The 11521-nt window shown below is 67.2% G+C and overlaps 1 protein-coding gene across 3 annotated transcripts in view; it reads right to left on the bottom strand.

The window, feature by feature from the left end:
- Nucleotides 1–5015: 5015 nt before the first annotated feature.
- The window catches only part of LSP1 (lymphocyte-specific protein 1), a 23239-nt gene continuing 16733 nt past the window's right edge, over nt 5016–11521 (bottom strand). For all 3 annotated transcript variants that reach the window (XM_025046338.1, XM_025046336.1, XM_025046337.1), the window contains exons 4-11: nt 10866–11025; nt 10489–10578; nt 10266–10309; nt 10024–10105; nt 9287–9421; nt 8934–9011; nt 8680–8781; nt 5016–5404 (exon numbers count right to left, since the gene is read on the bottom strand). In XM_025046338.1, the coding sequence (XP_024902106.1) occupies nt 8692–8781; nt 8934–9011; nt 9287–9421; nt 10024–10105; nt 10266–10309; nt 10489–10578; nt 10866–11025 (679 nt within the window). In that variant the 3' untranslated portion in view covers nt 5016–5404; nt 8680–8691. The remainder of the gene's footprint in view (nt 5405–8679; nt 8782–8933; nt 9012–9286; nt 9422–10023; nt 10106–10265; nt 10310–10488; nt 10579–10865; nt 11026–11521) is intronic.

The following is an 11521-nucleotide window of genomic DNA, read 5'->3' as shown; positions in this document are numbered from 1 at the left end:
GCCGAGTGTGGAGAAAGGGCTGGTGCTCCCTGTGGACAGGACCGGCTCGGGCACTGGCCACACAGCCTCACGCCCTCGTGTTATAGCGACACTTGATCTTTCCCAGCAGCCGATTGGCCGGGGGCTGGGTGGCAGGGTGCGTGGGGCGGGTGGGAGGGGGCTGTGCCCGAGGGGGCCCCTTACCAAGTATAGGAGCAGCGGAGGAGGTGAAGACGGGGGACGGGGCTGCGGCAGAGGCGTCAGCTTCTATTTTTACCCCCTCCCCCGACGACGGGCACATTCTTGGTGGCTGAGGATGAAGGAAGGTTTTGGGTGGCCACAGGGACGCGGCAAAGTCTCTCTGTGGGACAGGCTGGTGTGGGGTCCCCAGGGCTGGGTTCTCAAGTCCCCCAGCCCATCTGCCTCCCTGCTGCAGGGCGACCGTGGGGCTTCACTTCGTCCGGGAAGGGGCTTTGCACACGCAGGCTGCGCCGAGCCCACACGCTTCCCTGTCAGAGGAAGTGGCCTGGAGACCTCCGTGGAGTGGACCGAGGCCGCGGCCAGGCCCCCGTCACGTCCGAGCCACGTGTAGTGGCCAGACGTGGTCCTCGGGGTAAACGCCACTGGGGTCCTCAGAGTGCGTGGGCGAGAGGGGTCGGTCCGACCGCGGCGGCTGCTGCCCCGTGGCTGGGGGCCGCCCCTCAGTCAACCCGGAGTGCCCGTTTGGGGGTGCGGACCCTGCAGGCCTCTGTCCCCGGGCCGGGCTCGGCGTGGGCCCACGGAGCCTGGCTCTGCTTCGTCAGGACTCCGGTGGCACCAACAACCGCACGCTGTGCTCGCCCGGGAGGCCAGACACTCCCACGGCCCTGCCCTTCGGATTAGGGAAACCGAGGCCCGAGTGGGTGGGAGCAGCCGACACCGCCGAGACGGTGGGGCCCACGGGGGCTCACGGGGTAGCCCGGCGCGTGGTAACGGCAGGCGGGCTGGTGCCCAGGACAGGGGCAGGTCCCTGGAGACACCCATGAGGCCCCTGCTCCCTGGGGGCCTGGAGCGCAGACTTCAGGATGATGGCTGCCATCAGAGGGATCACACGCCCCGGCCCCGACCCCCCACCAGCTCACGCCTGCTCTGGGTCCTCAGAAGCTTCTAGAAGGCCTTCATTGGCACCCCGTCCAATCCCTACGAGTTGGAGATGAGGCCACAAGGACCCTAGACAAGGACCCTGGACAGGAAGGGACGTGCCCACAGTCACGCGGCCAGGGGAGGCAGACAGAGACCCTCCCCCGCCCGCCTCGTCCGGTGCCTGCCAGGGAAGCGCCAGGGCAGGGGCTGCAGGGGGCCGGTCGCCCCGCCCGGGTCGTGGTGGGGACTGGTGTCAACCCCAGGAGTTTGAATCTGGCTGACCAGGAGGGCAGGGACGCCCCCAGCAGCTTCTGTTTTGGGGGTTCCCGTTGCTGGACAGAGGAGGAGGCAGGGGAGGGAGAGTCAGAACTCCGAATTCCTCCAGGCTGCTGCCTTTCTGTCCACCTGTCCAGGTCCTTGGATGGACAAGGGCTTGGTGGGCCCACTTGCCGCCCGGTGGGCTCCACGTAGGACCCCCACGTGGATGCTGGGGCCGCCCCACCTACCTCCTTCCCTTGGGCAGGGGGCTGACGTCCCTTCTCAGGCAGTGCCTCTCACTCTGCTAACAGGGACCCCCCGCCGTCCACCCCGCCCTAAACACAGATGCACGTGCACACAGGGAGAGCATGTCGGGGGGCAGCAGGCCTCGTCAGCAGGCTGTGCTGGGGCTCGGCCTGGGGAGCCCCATACCCCCAGCCTTGCTCCCAGGAGCTACCCGGCGTCCCCATCCATCCGGCCCTGGGTGCCCTTAGGAGCTGACCGTGCAGTGGCTCTGCTCAGCCAGCAGAGGAGGGTGGCTGCCCGCTCAGTGGCCTTGGCCTCTGGCAGGTGCTCTCCGTGAGTGGGCCGAGCCAGCGAGCAGGCGCTGAGGTCAGCGGGACGGGGCAGGCTTTATTTTGGGTAGCGGTGACCTCCCGCTCAGGGAGCCAGGCCCGCAGGGCAGCAGGACAGCAGGACAGCACCAGCGGGCACTGTCGGACGGGCCGCTGGCCGCTGAGGGCCCGCAGCAGGTAACCTGTGCCCCGTCCGCAGGCCTGGCCAGGCCGGGGCGGGAGGAGAGGGGCAGAGCTGGGGCCATGACTGGGGGCTGCAGGGGCACTGGAGACCTGCGTGGGGCACTGGTCTCCAGCCCAGGAAGAGTTTGAGAACTGACTACGCAGGGCCTCAGCCCGGGGCGGCGAGGGATGGGCTCCCAAAGTGGGCGAGGCTGGCAGAGCTGGGGGCAGCCGTCCTTGGGGGTGACCCCCAGCATGGTTGGGGAGGGCGGGGGTCCCTCGATCTGGGCCTGGCCCGCAGTGTGCGTGCTTGGGGGTGGTAGGGCCCAGGGGAGCTTGAACGTCTTCCGGGAGCCCTGAGCCGACCTGGTGCCTGCCTGGTGCCCACCTGAGCTCCCGCCCGCCCGACCCCGCAGGCTCCGGCTCCGCCAGGGCCCAGGTAGGAGCTGCCAGCCGGTATTTGTCGGCCTGCTCACTGCCGCCCACACGTCCTGGTGAGGTCCCGGGGCCCCGCCTCCTGGTGCCCAGAGCAAGGGTGCAGGGGGCGTCAGGAAGGCCTTCCAGGCAGGAGGACGGAGGGCGGGGCCGGTGCCCCAGAATCTCCGCCCACGCACCCCTTGGGCAGTGGTCCCTCTGAGCCTCTCCACCTCAATGGAGGGCAGGCCCTGGCCCCAGGTCCTGAGTCCCTGCCGCAGTGGGCATCAGCACCACTCAGAGGAGGCAGACCCTGCGTAGTGTCCTCGAGGCCAGGCGAGGTGCCGGGGACCCGCAGAGGGGCCGGGGAGGGTCAGGGCAGCGTTGCCGGCTGTTCCTCTGCTCTGCCCACCCCACTCTCGTCTGTGCGCTCTGGTCCCTGCCCACTCCCCAGGGTGGACTTCGTGGCTGCCTCTGCCTGCTGCCTGCAGCCCACGTCCCATCCAGCTGTGGGAAGGGAGAGACCTCTGTGTCCCTTGGACACGGCCTCAGAGGCGGTCCCGAGTGAGGAAAGGTGGCCACGACTTTCTTGAGTTTTAGCATCTCTGTCACGTTTACTCTGTCCTTTGGGCAGTTGGCAGAATTGGACCATGAAGACTTCAGCAGACAGAGGCTCCTAGCAGAGCCAGGCAGGCCTGGGATGCCAGAGGTCCGGGGGTCAGCTCTGGGGAAGGGGCTCCCCAAACGTCAGGCCCGAGTGTAGGTCCAGGGAGAAGAGGGTGGGCGGGGAGATCGCCTGCACCCCACCTCTCACTCCACGCACTTCCAGCCACCGGCCTCCGCGTTAGCATTTCCCCACTGTCATATGCTGCTTCTCCTCACCCGTCCATTTATGCACCCATCTTTCCACCCACATATTCGTCCACCCATCACACGCTTCACGTGCACCCTGACTCGGGCCGTGTGGCCTCCGCAGCCCGCCAGCCCTGCTCCATGTCAGCAGCGGGCATCTGTCTGACTGCCTGTGCGTGTCTGCTTCTGTTTACTCCACACGACTATTTTCCTGCTCATCTACCTCTCATCCCTCTGTATATCTACCGTTCCATCCATCTACCCATCCATCATCCATCTACCCTTCCCTCCACCCATCCACCCACCCACTTATCTATCCATCATCGACCCATCCATCCATCATCTATCCACACACCCATACAACCACCCACCATCCATCCACCCACCCACCCATCATCCATCCATCCACCCACCCATCATCCATCCATCCATCCATCCATCCATCCATCCATCCATCCATCCATCCATCCATCCATCCATCCATCCATCCATCCATCCATCCATCCATCCATCCATCCATCCATCCATCCATCCATCCATCCATCCATCCATCCATCCATCCATCCATCCATCCATCCATCCATCCATCCATCCATCCATCCATCCATCCATCCATCCATCCATCCATCCATCCATCCATCCATCCATCCATCCATCCATCCATCCATCCATCCATCCATCCATCCATCCATCCATCCATCCATCCATCCATCCATCCATCCATCCATCCATCCATCCATCCATCCATCCATCCATCCATCCATCCATCCATCCATCCATCCATCCATCCATCCATCCATCCATCCATCCATCCATCCATCCATCCATCCATCCATCCATCCATCCATCCATCCATCCATCCATCCATCCATCCATCCATCCATCCATCCATCCATCCATCCATCCATCCATCCATCCATCCATCCATCCATCCATCCATCCATCCATCCATCCATCCATCCATCCATCCATCCATCCATCCATCCATCCATCCATCCATCCATCCATCCATCCATCCATCCATCCATCCATCCATCCATCCATCCATCCATCCATCCATCCATCCATCCATCCATCCATCCATCCATCCATCCATCCATCCATCCATCCATCCATCCATCCATCCATCCATCCATCCATCCATCCATCCATCCATCCATCCATCCATCCATCCATCCATCCATCCATCCATCCATCCATCCATCCATCCATCCATCCATCCATCCATCCATCCATCCATCCATCCATCCATCCATCCATCCATCCATCCATCCATCCATCCATCCATCCATCCATCCATCCATCCATCTATCCATCATCTATCATTCACCCATCTGTCCATCCCTCAAACTGTCACTGTGCACCTCTGGGTGCTGGGGTGGGGGATGACTCCAAGGCAGGTCTTGTCCTCAGGGGGTGCACAGACGAGAGTGTGCCCCGTCTCAGTCAGGGCCAGTCAAGGAAGGAGAAATCACACGCTTCGTGTGTACCCCGACTCATATGACCACACACCTCAGACCTCAGAGTCTACTCCCAGAGGCCATGGGACGGGACAGAGGGCCTGGATCCAGAGGCCGCAGGCTGTGGCCTCCGCAGCCCGCCGGGCCTGCTCCCCTCCACTCTCCCCACAGCGAGCACTGAGGGGCCAGCGCGTGGGGACACAAAGAGCTTTATTGCACGAAATGCAGACGGCTGTAGGCGGGGGTGGGAGGCACGGCGGCTCTCGACTGGGACGCCCCCGGCGGCGCGCTCACTGCACAGGCTGCTCCTTCCTCGCGAGCTCTGGGCCCCGGTGGGCACCGTCTCTCCAGCGAAGCATCAGTGAGGGGCCCCGTCCTTCCCGGGCTGTGACGAGCAGAGCCAGGGGTCAGGGAATGAGAGGGGAGAGAGGTCGGAGGGTCCAGGGACAGAGGCGGCAGCGGTGGCGGGTGTTGGAGGGGCTGATGGGAAGCAGCGTCTTCGGCAAGGCTGTCCCCTGGGAGCCTGGGCTGGGCGTGTGGCAGGTCCACTGGCCTGCACCAGCGGCCGGGGCCTCGGGACAGCTGAAACACAGGTGGGGCGAGCGCCTTAGGCTGCTGTCCCCAGCGGGCAGCCCTGTCCCTCCCAGCCTCCGGCCTCTGTCTGGTGGCCACCCTGGCCCTACCCACACCCCCCTCCCACCACCAGGAGCAGCCGCAAGCTCCGTCCACCTCCGCCTGGGGGGCCTGCTCCCCGTGCTGAGCTCGGATGCCCTGGGCCCTGCTTGGGACTTGAAGCCGAGGGAAAGCTGCCTGTCACCTCTCTGCCTGCTACTCCGGCAGCTCCCCAGAGCTGGACCTGGGGCTCCTAGGGCCCCGAGCCCCCAGGGGTGGACAGCGTGAGCCCTGGAGCAGACCCTCAAGTCCCTCCGCAGGTCAGCCCCTCCTGCCCAGCAGAGCCAGCGGCACCCAGGCCCCCTCTTCCCCCACCCTGGCGGTCTCTACCTCGGCCAGACACTATTTGTCAACGTTCTTGCAAGCACGTGGCGCCCAGAAGCCAGGGCAGGTGGCTTAGCAGGGACCGCCCGGCCAGGAGGTCTGAGGGAAGACCCCACTTAGCATAGCTCAGTGAAATGGCTCCCACCTCCAGGCCAATCTACTTCTGATGATGCGGCCTCAGCCTTCGGGTCTCTGGCCGCCACCCTCACCCCTGGCTGGCAGCGGACGGGCCTGTGGCCGGTCTGAGACGGCACGTCGCCCCCATGCGCTTGCAGCTGGGGGCTCTTCCTGCTCCCGTGGGCACCCAGCCCGGCATGTGCACCCCCGCTCGGAGCTGGCCCGTGGGTCTCCCGGCCCGGTGGTTCACACGGGCAGCGCCTGGAGGCGGGTGCCGGCTCTTGTCCACCACCCACCAGTGACTCAGGCCTCCGTGGGCTCCTCTCCGACCAGGTGACGGCCGAGTCGCCCCACGGAGACAGACGTGCCTGGAACGCACCGGGCAGTGCCCGGTGGGCAGGGCTGTGATGGCCAGGAGTGACGCTCCTGTGGGGCCCTGGGACCCTCGCTGATGCACCGTTCCCCACCCCCAGGGGCAGCGATGGTCCTCTGCATGGCCTCGGCGGCCCCTGAGGCGGCTGGCCCTCGCCCCCAGGGGCCCCCCAGGCCCCCGCCGCCCCTCCTGCCCAAGCCCGGGAAGGACAACGTGCGCCTGCAGAAGCTGCTGCGGAGGATCGGCCGGCGAAGGGTGGCGGCCGGGCCCCCTGCCCCACCCGGGGCCTTTCGCAGCTCCCTGTCCCCCGTGAGCGAGGCCAGCCACGACCAGGACAGCCCGGCCCCGCACCCCGAAACCTTCTGCGTGGAGACTGCCCTGCCCCCCGATACCCCGTGCGCAGAGACCGCCCTGCCCCACGCCCCCCACAGCCCTGTTGCCCACTGCGTGGCACCCCCGCTGCGGCAGTCCACGCTGTCCCTCCACGTCACACGGCACAGTGGCCTGGGCACTGTCGTCACAGCCCCCGCCCCAGAACCCGCCTGGTCCTCCAGTGGCTTTGCCCGAGCCCCGGGCCCTGCAGTGGGGGGCACCCACATCAGCCACATGCAGATCCAGCTGGCGCCATCCCCACCGGCTGAGACCCCTGCGTCCCCCCACATGGCTCCAGGTGGGGGCCCTGGTGGCCAGGACGAAGGCACAGACTCTCCCAGGGCCCAGCCCTCGATCCCGGTGGCCCACATCCGTCCACTTCCCACCGGGGCCCAGGCTGCCAGGCCCAGGCCTGAGGCGGCCCCTGTGCCCAGGCCGCCCCCCAGCTTCCAGGCCTCGGGGCCCAGAGAAGCCAGTGCCCGGGTCGTGGTGCCCATAGCACCCACCTACCGCTCACCGGGACCCTTGCCCGACAGGCCGGCCCCCGCAGCCCCCGAGGCTGAGCGTCCAGAGGAGCCCCCCGTGGCCGGCCCTGCCACTGAGGCCCGACAAGCCTCCAGCCCCCACGGGGCCTCGTCCCACACCCCATCATCAGGCCCCCACCCCTGCCCTGCCCCCCAAGTTGTGCCCGAGCCTCGGCTCAGCGGCTGGACGCGCCTCAAGAAGCAGCTGATGGAGGAGGCCGAGCAGCCCCCACGCCTGGGGCCAGAGGCAGCGGCCCCTGCCGCCCCAGCGCCCCGGCTGCCCGCCTCCCGGGCCTCCAGGCTGTGGGATGCGGTGCTGTACCGCGTGTCAGTGGCCGAGTCCCACAGGAGCCCGGCGGCTCCCGGGGACGGGGCGCAGGGCCCGGCCAGCCTCGGCCGCCTGCCCTTTCTGTGCCGGCCTCGCTTCAACGCCCGGAAGCTGCAGGAGGCGGCTACCCGGCCCCCGCCCGTGATCCCCTCCATCCTGGAGCCGGGCGCCCAGCCCAAGAACTTCAACCGGACGGCGGCCGGCTGGCGCCTCCGGTGAGTGGCCCATGGGGCGGCCCAGGGCCCAGAGGGGTGGTGGGTCCAGCGGGGAGCCACGGCCACTGGACCAGGTCCTGGGAGGGGCTGGCAGGGCGAGGGAGCCTGGGGCTGGCTGGGCGGCCAGGCCGGGCGGTGGGGTGAGGTGTTCTCACGTGTGTGCGTGTGGGGGGGGGGTCTGCGTTGGGCCGCAGTGCGGGGGCTTACGGGGAGAAACGTTCAGTGAGAGGGACAGTGCCCAGCCTACTGAGGGGCAGGCCTCGCACGTAGGGCCCACCTCCGTCTCCAGGGACGCCTGGGATGGCCGGATTCAGCCCCTGGACGCTCTGGGCTGTAGATGCTGAGGCTGGCGGGCAGGCGGCCGGGACTGAGAGAGGCCTCTGGCCGCAGCCCTGGGACCAGGACTTGCAAGGGAATCAGCGTGGGCAGAGGGCTGGCCGCCTGCCCCCCGCGGGACGTGGTGGGTGCTGGGAACAGAGCCTGGGACCCAGGCCCCTAATAAACATGTGTCACACTGCACAGTGGCTACCTTCTGACTTTGCGCCGGGGGGTGGGGGGTGCTGGGAACTGGAGTGACCCGCCCATTGGGACAGGAGGGTGGCACCAAAGTCCGGGCCCCCTTCAGACCAGTGGGTGGGACCTGAGCTCCCAGGACTTCCGCCAGAGCCAACGGGCTGACCCCTGACGCCGCGGCCCCTTTGCAGGGGGGAGGTCGAGCCCCCCACTGGGGATGGCTGAGCAGCCAGGGCTTGGTGACAGCGGGTAAAGCAGGTCTGCAGAGGCTGGGGGACCGAGCGGGGTCTGGCTTCTGGCCAGCGCGGATACTGGGCGTCGGCCCTCACCGGCTCCCTTGCAGCCTCGTCCAGGCCGCCACGGCCCCAGAACGGCCTGTCTCACACGGAGTCATGCTCCGGCCACTGCCCGAGACTCACCAGTGGGGCAGCCTAGGGCGCCGAGCCCTCATCCATGAGCACCTTCTCGTACTTCCCGTGTCCGGTGGCCACAAACTTGTACCTCTTCCCAGACGGGGTGCTCTGATGGGCAGGGGGACCGAGAGCAAAGGTGAGCGCAGCAGGAGGGAGGTGACGCTGCCCCCAGGAGGCCTCCCGGAGGCACCGAGCACGGCGCGCCTCGGCCCTCACCGGATGGGCCCGCCCGCGCTGCACCAGCCACTGTCAGGCTCTACCTTAATTGTCGACGACGTCTTGGAGCCTCCCTTCTGCTCCCAGAGCCTCTTCTTGCTCATGTCTCCTGCCACGATATCCTGGGAACAGAGGGGGGACACGTCACAGGGGCAGAAGCCCTGGGCCCTCCTCTCCTGCCTGCCCCCCCGTACGAGAGCCCGGGGGAGACCAGGGAAAGGGGCCCCGTCTGCCTTCCCCTCGCCGACCAGCCTGCCCTGCACAGCCCGCCAGGCCCGGGGCCAGCCGGCTGAGTCCAGCTCCCCCACGTGCCCTGGGGTCACCCTTCCCCACTCGGCCTGGACGGTCTCACGCCTGCCTCGCCGGGGGGCCCAGCCTTGCCCAGGAGGGGCCGTACCTTGCAGGAGGGGCCCTTGGCAGCGGACTGCGCCTGCACCTCCCCCATCTCCCAGAGGGTCTTGGTGCTCGCCACGGCCATGCTGGGCAGCTCGATGGAGGGCTGGCGAGTGAGCTTGGGGGTCCGGCCAGCAGTCTGCAGGGGAGAGAGCCCAGACTGCTTTACTGGGGAGCCCCGTGGGACCCACGACGTCCTCTGTATTTCCCCCGGGGTGCTTTCCCAATGCAGGGCGGGAGCAAGGCACCCTGAAAAGATGTGCGTTCCCCCCTTCGGTGTGCTCATGAAACACCGTGTGTTCGGTGGGGCACGGGGGGAGAAGGCGCTCCCACAGCTGGGAGGCCGCCCGCACACCGCACGTGGCGCCCGGGGCGATTTTCTAGAATGTCACATAAATATAAGCGGAGGGACGCTGGCTGGGCGGAGGGACAGCGGTTGGGGGGAGGGACGCTGGCTGGATGGAGGGGTGGTGGCTGGGTGGAGCGGTGTTGTTTGGATGGAGGGGTGTCGGTTGGATGGAGGGCAGTTGGATGGAGGGGTGTCAGTTGGATGGAGGGGTGTTGGCTGGGTGGAGGGGTGTTGTTTGGATGGAGGGGTGTCGGTTGGATGGAGGGGTGTCAGCTGGGTGGAGGGGTGTTGGCTGGGTGGAGGGGTGTTGGCCGGGTGGAGGGGTGTTGATTGCATGTCCGAATGGCTGCATGAATGGCGGGGGCCCAGCAGAACGGGGGGCCCTGACGTACCTCGACGGCCTGGGTGTACTGCTCTAGCCGCTCACCGATCTTGGAGACGGGCAGGGCTGGCTGGGACTTCTTCACGCTGTTACTGGAGAGGGCGAAGGGTGACACCTCGTCCCCCGCATGTGGCTGCTGCACCCAGCCTGGCCCCCGCCAGAGCCCTCTGAGCCCCCGATCTCCGCCCTGGCTCCTCTCACCACCCTCTCTGGGGCAGGCAGGGTCCCAGCCGGGACAGCGGCCACACATACCTCCTGTCCACGGAGCGGAACAGGCTCTCGGTCCTGGCGACGACCTGCAGGGCAGGGCGGGGACGTGGCCTCAGCCGAGTACAGCCCTCCCCTGCCCCACGTCAGGGCACCCCTGTCTGGGCACAGCGGGTGGGGGGCGGCAGGGGCCCTCCTTATCCTAGCCCAGCGCGGGGCTCCCTCCCGGCCGGGGAGAGGCGGGGAGCAGGCTTGGGGCTTGACCTACGTTGGCGCTGGGGCTCAGGGGAGGGGAGCCCTGTCCGGTGGTCTCCAAGGCCAAGGGGCTGGGCGTCCTGGGTGGCTGGCATCTCTCATGCTGGGAACAGAACATCTGAGGTCGTGAGACCTAGGCGACCCCCTCCCATACCCCTCCTGCCCCCCGCCGCCCCATCGGGGCAAACACTCCCCGCTCACGCCTCAGGGCCTTCCCAGCCCGGACATACTTCGGGGCTGCAATTCCGCAGAAAGGGTTGGCCACACAGGGTCCCCGAGCCCCACCACTCTCTGAGAATGGGGGTGTTGGCTCCCTCTGGGCCGGGTCCACGAGGCCCCCAGTGCGTGCCGGCCGCAGAGGCAGGCCCCGTGCGGCCCACCATCACCTACCTGCTCCTGGGCTGGCTCTGCCCCAGCCAGCGCCCGGCTGTCCCCAGAGGCCTCCCCTGGGCCTGGCTCCCCCTGGGGCTCCGGGCCCGAGTGCAGTTGCAGCTTTTCCAGGCAGACTGTGTCTGGGCTCAGCTCGGCCCCGTCCTGGTTCCCGCAGGGCCTGTGGGAGGAAGAGGCGCACAGTCCGACCAGGGGTATGTGATCGCGCGATTCAAATGTCCCTGTTTCCAAGCCTCAGACGGTCAGACCCGTTGAGTACAAGGTGTCCCGAGACCCCAGCCTCTTCGGGGAAGTGTGTGCAAGGACCTCAAGAGCCAGATCCAATCCCTGGGGCCCCCAGGGAGCAGTGTCCACTGCCCCGACCCCACTGGGCAGGCCTCTCTCAACGGACAGCCGAGGCTGAGCTGGGCTTGGCCTCCGGGTTCTCTGACAGGCCCCAGCCTTGTGTCCTGCTTGTCCCCGTCCACCCTGCGGCCTAGGCTGGCCGATCCCTGGGGCCAGGGCTGCCCTGCTGTGCGTGTGGCAAGTGGACTCCAGGGAGAAGGCTGTGTGGTGGCAGTGAGATGGGGTCTGGGTGTTTCGGGGGCTGTTCAGCTGGAGGACAGACAGGGGCAGGAGCACAGCTATGAGCATTTCCCCAAGGAGAGGGGCTGACT

This window comes from Pteropus alecto, unplaced genomic scaffold (assembly GCF_000325575.1).
Source record: "Pteropus alecto unplaced genomic scaffold, ASM32557v1 scaffold43, whole genome shotgun sequence".
NCBI lineage: Eukaryota > Metazoa > Chordata > Mammalia > Chiroptera > Pteropodidae > Pteropus > Pteropus alecto.
The sequence above is the reverse complement of the archived record's forward strand: the minus strand, read 5'-3'. Positions and strand labels throughout refer to the sequence as shown.